The sequence below is a fragment of the Thermobia domestica genome, chromosome 8, assembly GCF_964235325.1.
Source record: "Thermobia domestica chromosome 8, izTheDome1.hap1.1, whole genome shotgun sequence".
Taxonomy (NCBI): domain Eukaryota; kingdom Metazoa; phylum Arthropoda; class Insecta; order Zygentoma; family Lepismatidae; genus Thermobia; species Thermobia domestica.
The window spans coordinates 16,737,423-16,751,830 of NC_137461.1; the positions used below are offsets into that span (position 1 = coordinate 16,737,423).

General features: G+C 36.5%; 1 protein-coding gene across 5 annotated transcripts in view; it reads right to left on the reverse strand.

Annotated features, from left to right (window-relative positions):
- The window catches only part of LOC145692719 (Na(+)/citrate cotransporter-like), a 103,813-nt gene extending 89,727 nt beyond the window's left edge, over positions 1 to 14,086 (reverse strand). For 2 of the 5 annotated variants that reach the window (XM_081768135.1, XM_081768140.1), the window contains exons 1-2: positions 13,757 to 13,926; positions 3,965 to 4,210 (exon numbers count right to left, since the gene is read on the reverse strand). In XM_081768135.1, coding sequence (XP_081624261.1) covers positions 3,965 to 4,066 — 102 coding nt within the window. In that variant the 5' untranslated portion in view covers positions 4,067 to 4,210; positions 13,757 to 13,926. Of the gene's footprint in view, positions 1 to 3,964; positions 4,211 to 13,702; positions 13,927 to 14,005 lie in introns of those variants that run through there. The other 3 variants (XM_081768139.1, XM_081768138.1, XM_081768137.1) reach the window with 3 other exon arrangements.
- Between the last annotated feature and the right edge of the window lie 322 nt (positions 14,087 to 14,408).

A 14,408-nucleotide genomic window follows, 5' to 3' on the forward strand; every position in this document is an offset into this window, starting at 1 on the left:
TCGTGTAAATGAGCGTAAAACCAAGAATTCTCAATTTTTACGGAAATAGTGTAAATTCTTCTTGTAGTATAGATCTCAATTGTCTCCTCATGACGTTGAGTCCAAACGAAAAAGAAAAAAAAACTATGCATTCCCACCAGGAATCGTACTACGTGGTCGATTTGAAAAGTCCGTGTAAAGTTCGAGAGAGGGCAACACTGGTGCGTATCGAGATTATTCGCGACCTGCTCAGGAGAGTAATACTCTCAGAAGTACGTTTTTTTTTTTTCGCGCGCTACTCTAGTCAGCTGTTATAAGTTGGTCACAAAATTTATATCATGGGGGTTAAGGTGGAACAAAACGAACCCTGCGGGGCTTCTAACCCGTTCCTACTACTACTACTACTACTTATCTGCATAAAACTAAGTAAATAACTTTTTGTGTATTATTTTCATCTTATTTTAATGAAAAAAGTGTTATGAAAATTTAAAAAAATAAAAATACTTTCCTTAGGCTGGGTTTGAACTCACGCCAAAAGCCATTTTTGTTTAATTCTGTAGCGCTAGCACGCTCGGCCATAAGAACTGACAACAACAAGTGTTTGATTTCTGCTATATGTATGCTATGTGGCAAGAACTGATAGTGCCAACCAATCGGAACCGTGTATTTAGTTCCTACTTCCGGGAGTATTACTCTCCCGAGCTAGTCCTGATTATTGTCAGTTAGTAACATCTCTTGGAAGAACACACACCAAGTGGCAGCCAGATCGGTCTACTGCTCTGTGCTTGGCGTGCGATTAAATTGAGCAAGTCGAGTGAGTTTCCCAAACATGGATGAAACAGAATTTCGTGTGGTGATGAAACATTATTTTCTGAAAGGCAATTCGCCTCAGAAGACTAAGGAGAAGCTTGGTAAATATTATGGCGAATTTGCACCTTTGATGCGAACAGTGTATAAGAGGTTTCAAAATTTTTCAGAGTGATCATATGACGGTCAATCCACGCTAAGTGATCGAGTAAAAAGGAAAATTGCCGTTCGATCTTTTTTTTTTAAATCAAATTTGTCCAGAAATGTTGCTTCGATATAAGAGTATTTCAAAACTATAATTAATTACTTTTTGCAACATCGCATGGCGACGCAGCGGATGCAGCCATTTTGCGTTTTCTAGATTTCAGGCGTTTATGTTGTTTTGAATATCTCAGCATGTATTTATCCCACCAAGTTGAAAATTGGTGGACCTCTTCAACTTGTGCAGAGCTAAAACTTGGAGCTCTTAATATTTTTTTCCTTAAAGCACTTAAAAGGGGTGAAATTAGGGCCTACAGTAGCAACATTTTCAGGCATTAAAGACAGGTTTGGGACAGGAAGCAATTGACGTAGAGATCTGAAATTGTGTGTGCATGTAGTCCGAAGTCATATGTTTGTACTGAAAAATTTGCAGACCTGTAGCTGCTCCCAATTGGGAAATTACGCCAATTTGGCATATTTCACTGTTCAATATCTCCAATGGGCCTGGTTAAAAAGTCTGAAATTTTGGGAATATTTAGTCCTTTAGTATACCATAACACACAGCAAAGCGCGCTTTGTGTTTTGGGGCAGAAGAGGGTCAAAGTATTAAGGAATGACGTCATACTCTAGGAGATGTTTTGTTCACAAATTCAGCTGGAAATTTGTTGTTGTGAGGTAAAATAAAGTAGGATGAATGGTTAGTCCAGTCAAGGCTCTCAAGCTCTTTTGTTTCCCCTAGTTGTGGCTCACTGTCTTATGAACCCACAGGAGCACTAGTGAAGAATACCGTTATCAGCAGAAGGCGAGAAAAGTCAAAATGCGCACATGACAAAAAGTCTGTAAGTACTCATTGCTCTTGCTGCTTGCAATATCAATTATATTCAATCATTTTATTCTTGATTTTACTATCAACTCACGCAGGAAACTTGTTCTTTCGTTTGATGTAAATTCCTCTATCAGTGTTTATAGCGAGTGAGCGTTCACTGACTGGGGAATGTAGATCAAACGAAAGAACAAGTTTCCTGCGTGAGTTGATAGTAAAATCAAGAATAAAATGATTGAATATAATTGATATTGCAAGCAGCAAGAGCAATGAGTACTTACAGACTTTTTGTCATGTGCGCATTTTGACTTTTCTCGCCTTTTGCTGATAACGGTATTCTTCACTAGTGCTCCTGTGGGTTCATAAGACAGTGAGCCACAACTAGGGGAAACAAAAGAGCTTGAGAGCCTTGACTGGACTAACCATTCATCCTACTTTATTTTACCTCACAACAACAAATTTCCAGCTGAATTTGTGAACAAAACATCTCCTAGAGTATGACGTCATTCCTTAATACTTTGACCCTCTTCTGCCCCAAAACACAAAGCGCGCTTTGCTGTGTGTTATGGTATACTAAAGGACTAACTATTCCCAAAATTTCAGACTTTTTAACCAGGCCCATTGGAGATATTGAACAGTGAAATATGCCAAATTGGCGTAATTTCCCAATTGGGAGCAGCTACAGGTCTGCAAATTTTTCAGTACAAACATATGACTTCGGACGACATGCACACATTTCAGACATCTACGTCAATTGCATCCTGTCCCAAACTTTACGATTTTTTCAGTCGTTTGGGAGCAGCTACAGGTCTGCAAATTTTTCAGTACAAACTTATGACTTCGGACGACATGCACATACAATTTCAGACCTCTACGTCAATTGCTTCCTGTCCCAAACCTGTCTTTAATGCCCGGAAATGTTGCTACTGTAGACCCTAATTTCACCCCTTTCAAGTGGTTTTAGGCAACAATGTTAAGAGATCAAAGTTTTAGCTCTGCACAAGTTGGTGGCGTCCACCAATTTTCAACTTGGTAGGACAAATACATGCTGAGATATTCAAAACAATGTAAACGTCTGAAATAGAGAAAACGCAAAATGGCGGCAGCGGTTGCGTAGCTGAGATGTTTTAAAAATCCAATGATCGTGGTTTTGAAGTACCCTGATATAGGATAAACATTCATGAAAAAATTAGATTTTTTGAAGATGGTCGAACGGCACATGTTTGATCACTTAGAATGGATTGACTCATGAGCAGAAGTGACCGTGAACATTGTGGACACTATCGAGGTCACTACACCAAAAATCATGGATAAAATCCATGACATGATAATGGATGATAGACAAGTGAAGGTGCGCGAGATTGCTAGTGCTATGGACATCTCTAGTGAACAGGTACATAATATTTTGCATCAATACTTGGGGATGGAAAAACTATCCAAACGATGGGTGTGGACGAAACATGGATACACCACCACACACCTGAAACCAAGGAACAGTACAAACAATGGATTGCCAGTGGAGAGTCTGCACCAACGAAGGCGAAGACCGTTCCTTCGGCCGGGAAAGTTTTGGTGACTCTCTTTTAGGATTCTCAAGGAATAATCCTCATCGACTATTTAACAAAGGGTAAAACTATTATAGGTGCATATTATGCATCGTTATTGGACAATTTGAAAAAAAAAACAATAAAAACGTCCACGATTAGTCCACAAAAAAGTCCTTTTCCATTACAACTCCCCCGTGCACACATATGTCATTGTAACGGCAAAATTGATGGAATTAAAACTCCAACTCGTTCCACATCCCCTATTCTCCGACTACTACTTGTTCTCCAATCTGAAGAAATGGTTGGCGGGACGCAGATTTTCTTCACGCGAGGAGGTGATTGTAGCAAAGAATGCCTGTTTTGCTGAGTTGGACAAATCTTATTATTTAGAAGGGATCAACAAACTGGAGCAGTATTCGACGAAGTGTATACGCATCAAAGGAGACTGCGTTAAAAAAAAATAAAACATGGTTCTCCCGAAGAATGCAATAGTTTTCATTTTTGCACGGACTTTTCAAATCGGCCTCGTACGTATCATATGTGTAAAAAATTCGATAACTATACATAGATACATAAACGAAACATTTCAACTTTGCAGAACACTTACCCTGCCCATATAAATTACTGGAATCGGTAAGAATACCAGTGGAAAAACTATAAGAAGAATAATGTTCCGGAACTCTTGTAAAACTTGGATGCACTTCGCCATTTTTTTGTTTATCTGTATTGTTATTATTCTACCATTTAATATCCCTCTATCACTTTCCAACAGGTTGGCATTTCATTTATCCTACAATTACCATCAATATACGCTAAACATAGTGCTTCACTTTTTGTCTGCACTCGTTAATTCCTGTAAGGATCAAAACATTTATTTTTAGTTCAATAAAGTACACAATGAAAGAAATAGTAAATCAGGATTTAGGAAAGATCTAGATTTTAATTGAATCGCTGATTTGAGAAACGTGAGAAGTTAGCCATTTGCCGAAGATGAGATTACATACAGCTTTGATTCTTGAAGGGTAGCTACACCCTTCGGTTGTAAAATGTCAGAAGTCACGCTACAACGTAGACTAGTTCGTGCAATATCGAGCTGCAACAAGTGTCCCTGAGTTAAGAAACGTCACAAATTATTGGCGTACGGCATTATTGACACTATTGACTTCCTACGTTTCTCAAATCAGCGATTTAATTGAAGTATTGTGAAGACATGTAAAGATGTCACATATTTACGATATTTTCTGCATCATTTTTGTTTCAAATTCTGGGACATTTCATATTAAATTGGACTTAGTGAAATTTATTATCGTTACTTTTTTGAAATCATGAACTCTAAATTATCTACGTCAAGTTTATTATGTTCAAGTCACATTTAAATTTTTTCATTTCATTTATTTTACAGACAAGGAAACATTCCTGCTTTCTGTCGTCTTATTCTTACATGTGTATTTCTTAATCAATAAAATAACAGATTACTTCCTTCATACGTATCCCTATCATCACCTCACCTGTGGTCAATCTGTTACCTGCACTTTTGAACGTCAACGCAAGAGATCAGATCAAACAGGATATGACCTGATGGACTTGAAACAAAACCGTCGGAAGAGTTTCGGAAAAGGCGGTCGAAGCTGAAGATCAGAACGGCAAACATGTAGTTGCACGGAACCACAAATTTGAGTCCTAGAAATTCACTCGTTGCTCTAGTTCATAAAGAGTATTGTCTATCTTTTTTTATTTCCTTAAACATTTTTACGATATGTTTCATCGTTTTGAAAAGTATCTTTATCTCAGCTGTTCATCGCCGCAGAACCGTTAATTACACTGTTCGAACCACGCTGGATTACAACTGGTACTTTATTCACTACCTGTGTACGAAGGATAGAGAAAACCCACAAATGGAAGGACGATATCTCGTTAAAAGGAATCACGAAGTTTGCAAGTAAGTGCAAATAGATTGACCTGTCCCGAAAGCTATTTCCCATCTTACTTCTCTATCTCCATTTAACATCACAATCTATTTCTATTTTGTATGAGTTCAGTTTCATTTAAAAGCAACCCAGGTCCGATCTCATTATATCTCGCTCTACCAAATTTAAGTTTTCTAGAAAATCCTGGGCGCGTCTTGTTCAGTTCAGATATTCCCAATGTTTCGATTCATTCCTGTTGTCTGAGCTATTTGAGCTGAAAAGTGGCGGCTGCACCAAGGATGTTATAAAATAGAGAATCTGCTTATACAACATAATCTTGAACCCATACGTCACAGTTTCTCCACCCCTTCTCTGCCCACTCCACCCAATAAGATTGCAATCTTTTGAGCCAATATTCATGGTGGAAACGAAAGTAGTTAGTCAGACGATGGCGGAAACGAGAGTAGCCAATCAGACGTGCCGATGCTCCATTGTTTGTTGGCTTCATTGAGTTGATAGGATGAAGATACATACGGGCAGATCCTCTATTTTATAACATCCTTGGGCTGCACAGTAGCTCAGGTCCATAAACGTAACATAATTACTAAAGTAGTAGTAAAGTCTTACCAAACTAAATTAATCTTTGCTAGGCATTCTTGATAGGGGAAGATACAATCTCAAATAGATTAACATTGCTTTAAATAACCAAAATTCATAACAAATGTACATAATACATCAGGTTATCAACCTTAAACTGTGCTTAATGCACTAGAAGAAAGTATTTAGCTATTGAGTACCAAATAAAAGTTCTCTTGGATGTACATCTTATGAGGGGGTGGGGATAAATCCCAAACCCGACCAGGAAGGAAATGGCCGACAGCAATAAAACTTACAGGTTTATTCCACATATTCTGCACAAAGGTAAATGCACTTCTGACGTTTCTATAACTTCATTACCAGTTACAAATAAACTCTGAAGATTAGTCTAAGAAGCTATTATGCTCCTATTATCACTTATCCGTCACTTGTAAAAGATCTCCCTATTAGGTTATTTAAAAGATTTGGGACTAGCGCATAGTTACAGGCGGCCAAAAATCACTTGCCGATCGCTCCAAATGATACAATATCGCTCTTAACACTCGCCCAACGAAGATCGGGTCATTTTTGACCCATAAATGTTTTATTTTAAATTTTGCCTATTTCTTCTTCGTTTTTCCGGTCATGGGTCTTCTTTTAACCTGCGTATCATGCAACAGCATTTCTATTACCTTAGCATTCTTTATTTGTCAACTACAAATAAACAATTCCTTATCTGGGTCTTGAATGACCCGGTCTTAGCTGTTTACGTGAAGGATATTTTATTTCTTGTTTACTTCACATCCTCCGATTTGTTGCATTTTTCTCATTTTGCATCATTATTTCTACTTTTTACTCATTCCCTTAGTAGACTATGCTCCAATATGTCAACACTCTTGTTAGGTGTCCAAAAAATTCCCACAAAATGGGAAATTCATATTAGTGGCGGGAATGCGGGATATTTCCTTCCAAATATGTACTAATGGAAACGCACGGTACAACTTTATATATATGCATATCTGGGTGTGTTTGTGTGCATTATTTATTGGCGGGAAATATTGAATCATATCGGAAAATTTCATGTCTACGGACGGGAAATTTCCCTTCACGAACTGGTAATACTGCCTGTCAGAGTAAATATCAAATTGGGGGTGATAGTATATATTTTGATAAATAGACTAAGACCAACACTGGCGGGTCTAGCCTGGGCCGGGGAGCCTAGGCCCCCAGTTTTTTGAGTGACAAAAAGTAATTGAAGATACTAATATTTTTGAAAGTTTATAGTAACCTATCATAGTTTTGGTTCTGACTGCCCCCCCTTTTTAGCTTCTAGATCCGCCAGTGAAGCCCAATCTGCTCATCACTAGTATCAAGCTTTACATTAATCAGTGGTGCCCACCCCCCTCATGTCCATGACGAACCCTCCTCAATTGTCTATTCGTAGGTGTTCTTCCATGAAAAAAATTTTTTTTCGATTAATTTTTACACCCCCTCAAACATATTCATATAGATTTTTAACCCCCCCAAAATATCTCAATGACGCAGTTTGCGTCATAGCCCCCCTTTGTGGGCACCCCTGCATTAATTGGAAATTAGTAATAATACTATTGTTTTCTTTAAAAAAACAATTAAAATATTGATGGGTCAAAAATGATCCTATCTTCGTCGGAAGCGTTATCTCTAGCATCTTCGATGGGCGAGTGTTAAACAAACATTTGGATACCCATTTGGCTGAAAGCTTCTGCATGTTCAAATGATGGGAAATACTGACTCCTACATATTCCCCATATTTCCTGGATGTCTGCATTGTCTCGGCAAATTTTATCAGTCGAAATACGCCGATCGGCTAAAATCATATCATGGACTAGATCAATTTTGTCCAGGGTTGTCATTTGACACAGTCTTTCACTCCTTGACACCAAAATCTCCAGGTCTAACATTGAAACACAAGTTCTTGATAATCCCATAGGGAGGGGCCTTATTTCCTAATGTTTGCACTATGGTCACATGAGTTTGAAGTTTCCTTTTGCATTAAGCAATATACTGTACTTGAGGATCGCCCTTAATTCAACATATCAAAATTCTACATTAGTCAGTAACATGAGCGAAAAGAAACAAAACAATGTTACATCACCATAAGAATTGGGAAGTACGCCTATAACCGAAAAAGTGTGCTCTTCAAGATTCTGTTATCAAAATTAGCATTACTGTACGGTAAGGAGGTCGAAGGGCTTATCAGCGGGCAGATCCTCTATTTTATAACATCCTTGCTATTTAGTTCTTATCTAATGAACGACCTGTAAATTTTGAAAATCTGACTTCCGATAACCCCCCTCGCGAGGAGGAAAAACTTAAACACTTTACTATGGTTTCCTTATTGTAGAGTGTACCTTTTTTCGCTGGTCTAGTTGCTGGGACGTGTATAATAGTCGTTGAGTCGTCGAAGAGAAGAGACGTGTCTTGGATTAGCACTGAGTGATCAGTGTTTCCATCCCAATGGGCATTACAATTCAGCAGTGGCGCGCTGCTATAGGCAGGTTCAGTGCAGCATTCGAAATGAAAGTTTCGAAGGAAGAACTTGTAACAACGGAGAAATATAGAAGTGGGAAGGCGATCTGCTTAGCAATTGTGCTGATAGCGCTGTTGATAGGTAACATTGAAACAAATCCAGGGCCAGTGAGCAAAGCTCTTGAACAAAAAATAGAAGACATCCTTCAAAAGTTAAACAGCATGGAACCGAACGTTAACAAGATTGGATTAATTGATGCAAAAATAGACAAATTACAGTCGAAGTTTGATGACCTTTCAAAGGACGTGAAAGATCTAGAAGCAAAAGTGGCTCACTTGCAGGACGAGAACAGTGATTTGCGACATAAAATTGATGAACTTGAAATGAAGTGTGACTATAACGAAAATCAGAGCAAGAGAAACAATCTTATCTTCCGAAATGTGCAGGTCAAAAGTGAAGGCGTGCGACCATCATGGAAAGACTGTGAGGCGGCTGTGAAAGATATTATAGAAAAAAAGTTGGGGATTAACATAGAACATGATGACATAGAACGTGCACATCTCTTAGGTAGGAGGCGTAACCAGTCGGATATAGTTGTGAAATTTCTGCGGTACAAAAAGAAAGCAGAAATTTTGGAGGCGAAATCCAAGTTGCAGGGTTCCCATGTGTATATTCATGAGCAGTTTTCAGAAAAAGTGCTTGCTGAAAGACGATTATTGTCTGAAAAACTACAAGAGGCAAGGAAGGAAGGAAGGTACGCAGTGTAGTGTTTAATAAACTGAAGATTGAAGGTGATATCTATCGTGCTGACACAACAAGTAACACAGTGTTTAAAATTTTCCGCGAAAGTCGTAGCAGTGATGAAAATAACAAGAGAAGTGAATTTAGTGCTAGTGCTAGTGTTTTTAATAATTCTGTGATGTGTACCAGATAAAGGCGAGAGTGTGGATAGAGAAAAAGTGCGTGTGGTTAGCAACACTGAAAGCAGCTTTCAAGAGAAATCCAAAGGCGGAAAACACGGAAGGTGGATGACCCCTCGGGTACAAAAGGAAGGCAGTGTTAGGCGGGGCAGGGAAACAACAGGACCCTCGCACTAGGTGTGCAGCTCAAGCGCCAAAATAAATGGCCGGGAAAACTGCCATCAGAGACAACAGAAGCCAACATTTCCAGTAAGTAACTATTCATTTGGTAGAATCAGTGACCCATCAAAATCAAAGCATCAAAACCAAAAATTTTCTTTGCGCTTTCAAAATGTCAATGGCCTGCGTACTAAAGCCAGTTGTTTTCATAATGCTGTTTTATCTAACTCTTATGACTTTATCAGCTTGGCAGAAACTTCTTTAACGACAAATTATTCTGACTCAGAATTCTTTGATGATAGGTATGTGGTCTGGAGGCAAGACAGAAATATTGAACTACAAAAAAAAGGCTAAGGGTGGGGGAGTATTGTTTGCTGCGCTTAAAAAATATAATATTCAAAAAGTAAATATCTGGGAAACTAACTTTGAAAGTGTAATTGTCAAACTGGTTTTGAACTCAATTACCGTGTATATTTGTACTGTTTACATAGAGCCTGATTCACCACTTCATATATATGAACAGTTTTTTGAATTTGTAGAATCAAATTGTCCTGTAGATTGCACAATTCTTTGTGTAGGGGATCTGAATCTACGACAAATAACTAGTTCCAATTTCGATTTAATGACGTCATCAGCTAAATGTAAAAGTCTTGACAATTTTATGTCCCTCTTTAATTTGATTTCAATTAATAATATTCCTAATAGCAATGGCCGAACCTTAGATCTTGTTTTCACAAATCTCTCAAAAGTAACAGTTCAAAGAGAATGCGATCCACTAGTAATAGAAGATAAACATCATCCTCCCCTTCTTATTCAGTTTACAGCATTGTATTCAACCAAACTTAAAACAGTGCCTAACACAGTAGGTTATAATTTTAGGAAAGCAGATTTTGAAAAACTTTACCGAAACCTATTAGCTGTGGATTGGGGGATGCTGCAGAATATTAAGGATGTCAATCAAGCTGTGGATTTATTTTATGAAGTATTGTATCAAATATTTGATGATTGCATTCCTCGTAAAAGAGTAACTAATAAAATCTACCCTACATGGTTTACCCCGAATATTATTAATAAAATTAAACGTAAAACGTATCATCGTAAAAAAAAAGTCGCCTCAGTGTAGGCAAAACTAGATACCATGAAGAGCAATTCCGTCAACTGCGTAGGGAAATTAAAGCAGAAATAACTGCTGCTTATAAAGAGTTTTTAAGCAGCACAGAAGATAAATTAAAGAATGATCCGAAATTATTATGGTCCTTCATTAAAAATAAATTGCGTCATTTGTCTTCTGATCGCATACAGTACAATGGTCACGACCTTACTGATGATAGGGACATAGCTAAAGCATTCGGGCAACATTTTAGTTCAGTCTATGGCTCCTTAAGAGCGGACTATGACGTCTCGAGCATGTCTCTAAATGATCGTTCCAGTGCTCTTCTTGATATATTTTCACTACCTCTCATATCCGAAAAAGAAATAAAAGAAGCAGTAAGGAAGTTGAAATCGAAAACAGCAAGTGGCCCAGATATGATCCCAACGTACATTGTGAAAGGCTGTTCAGATATATTCTTTCAACCTCTGAATATTATATTTAATTTATCTATAAAAACATGTACCTTTCCTGAAAAATGGAAGGAGTCAGTTGTGTGTCCAATACCCAAAACAAACTCATTTAGTAACATTGAACAGTTCCGACCAATTTCTATCTTATCTGCGTTTGCCAAGGTGTATGAATATATCGTCGGCGGCAATTCAAAACCTGCTATGTGCATTTTACAGGAGAAGCGAAAAACAGTATCCTGGTTAGCTTTTTGGCTTTATAAAAGTGATGTTATAAGTAATATTTGATGCTGCACGTAACTTGATACCTTTTCAAGTAACTTGAGAAGGTACCAGTTACGTGCAGCATCAAATATTACTTATAACATCACTTTTATAAAGCCAAAAAGCTAACCAGGATACTGTTTTTCGCTTCTCCTGCAAAATGCACATAGCAGGTTTTGAATTGCCGCCGACGATATACTGCATAAGCGAATAATGGATCATGTTAAACCTGCATTATCTGTCAGTCAACATGGATTTCTGAACGGCAGATCTACTATATCAAATCTAGCACTAATAACAGACTACATTTCGAAGGAACTTGATAAGCAAGGACAAGTAGATGTCATATATACTGATTTTTCTAAAGCATTTGACGTCATTGACCATGACATTCTCTTAAACAAACTGGCATCCTTTAACTTCTCGAACTCAACTCTGCAATATTTTGCTCCCTACCTTCAAAATCGTAAACAAACTGTGCTGTATCGTAACCATAAATCTCAAATCTTTCATGCAACATCTGGAGTCCCTCAAGGCTCGAATCTGGGACTTCTACTTTTCATTTTGGCGGCAAATGATTTTCCTGAGTGCTTTCAATTTTCTAAAAATCTACTCTTTGCTGATGACCTTAAAATATTCAACAGAATTGAAACAATTCAGGACTGTTTAGAACTTCAGAGTGACTTACAAAATCTTGAAATTTGGTGTAAAAATAATTAATTTAAGTTAAATGTTCGTAAATGCAGTTATTTAACATTCACTAGAAAAGACAGATATATTCAATATAATTATTCAATATTAGGGGAAAAACTGAAAAAGTTTGATTTTATAAGGGATTTGGGGGTTATTTTTGATTCAAAATTATCCTTTATTCAACATATTGAAACTATTTTCAAAGAAGCCTACAAAAATCTTGGATATATTTATCGAGTCAGTAAAGATTTCCAAAGTGACCAAACTTTAATTGTGCTGTATTATGCGTACGTCAGGTCGAAATTAGAATATTGTAGTAATATATGGAACCCTAATATACAGAAATACTCATTCTTGATTGAGTGTACTCAAAATAAGTTTTTAAGGCTTCTTACCCTTAAGAAAACAAAATTCTATCCAAAATTTGAAAGCTACATTAAACTTGTTGAAAATTTTAATTTTGAAACATTAGAACTCAGGAGAAGAAATATTGATTTATTATTTTTACACAAACTCTTTCATGGCAAAATAGACTGTCCTGATCTTAACGGAAAAATATGTATCCAAGTACCATCCATTAAATTGCGAACTGCTTCGAAGAATACATTTTTTATATGACAGCGAAAACAAACGTTTTAAGCAGATCTCCTATATGGAGAGTTAGTGCAACCTACAACAGGTTAGTTAAAGAAAATTTCAACCTGGATGTACTGGCAATGGATGTAAGTAGTTTTAAGAAGTCTATTAATTTTGTAAGACAAATGTAACTATTACCAATAGCTTTATTAACCTATATAATCTGTATAACGTATATACTATGTAACACTGTAATTAGGCCTGTGCCTGTTGTGTTATATGTCAATAAATCAAATTAAGAAATTAAGAAATCATGTGGTATCGAGTTCGAACCCCGATGGGAGAGCATAAACATTTATTTCAGCATCATTCACTTTCGTTAGTCATCCGCCTCCTTTAGCCTAAAGGGCGTAATTGTGGGACGTTAAACTAAAATATTCATTACATTTTTAATGTAGATTGGTAGTATATTTAATACAAGGGGTCCAGAATCACGTAAAAAACACAAAAATTACAGGAGAAATAAATGATGCAAGTACGTAGACGTAACAGAACGTAACCAAATCTAACCTAACCTAACCTAAACTAACCTGAATTAACCTAACCTAATATTATTTTTCTAGTAGAAATAAGCGAAATTCTACCATTTTTTGGAAAATTATGCTGGACCCATACACTAACATAGACTAACCTAACATAAACTAACCGAACCGAACCTAAGCTACCTTAAACTAACCTAATCTGAACAGAAATTATCAAAATTGTAACTTTTTTAGAGAAAAGAGCTGGACCCCTCTGCTAAACATAGGCCGTAGATTGTATCATAGACGATGTTGATTTTTGAAATGTGTTTTCCTTACAATTGCTTACGGTACAGGTATGCCATCTGCGTAAATTCACTACTTATGCAATACACTTTTGCTGTAATATAGTATATTTCACCTGTAAGTTTGGAAAAACTCGGGCCTGTATTATTTATCAGCACCACAAAAATAACACATATCTACTACTACATATCTACAAGTATGTGTAAGTAGTTTCTCATAGATGAATCTAAATCTTATTATTGAACAAGCTTTGGTTATTTTATTTTGGGTAGATATCGTTTTAGGTAGGCCTATATACTGTAAGTTTACATACTAACAAACATCATACAGAAGTAGTTTACATTTTGAACTAACTATTGATATTATCTTCTTATATTTACAATACATTGGATGTAGGTATATACTTGCCGCAATGAAAGAATATTTCCAAAACTAAGATATGATGTATATGTAAAATACTTATAAGAAATATCTGTTTTTAAAACTGTTTTTGTTTAAGTGCAAACTATGAGAATTAATACGAAGCAAATCAAAATAGAACCAAGTTGAATTCGAGTATTCGGTTGAAATTACTTGCGTATTTGTTTATTCATTTGTTTATTTCTAAAAAATTAAAATCGTAGTTTCTTTTTTTAAAATCTTATTCGTTATATCTACCTATTACTATTTTAGTTGTTTTATAATCTCTATATATACTTTTTAATTTGATATATGTATTCTATTATTTTGATATATATCGTCATACTAAATTCATTATTTCATGTTATTATATCGATCAGTTAAAAGTCTCATTTTAAATTTTCTGAGTTCAGTAAATAAGTATAAATTATAGTAACTTTTTTCGCCCAGATTAAGGGGAAAAACTCTTGACAATTAGTAACATTTAAAATGTACTCGTATGATTACTTCTAAAATAGGGATTTCATTTTTGATTTGTATTAATTTGAAATACTATAGCAATGGGCTCCGTGGTAGAGCGTTCACCTCTGGCAAGTAGGGTTCCTGGTTCGATTCTAGCTCGCGCCAATTGAACTTTGTGATGGACAAGCATTGTGTGTGG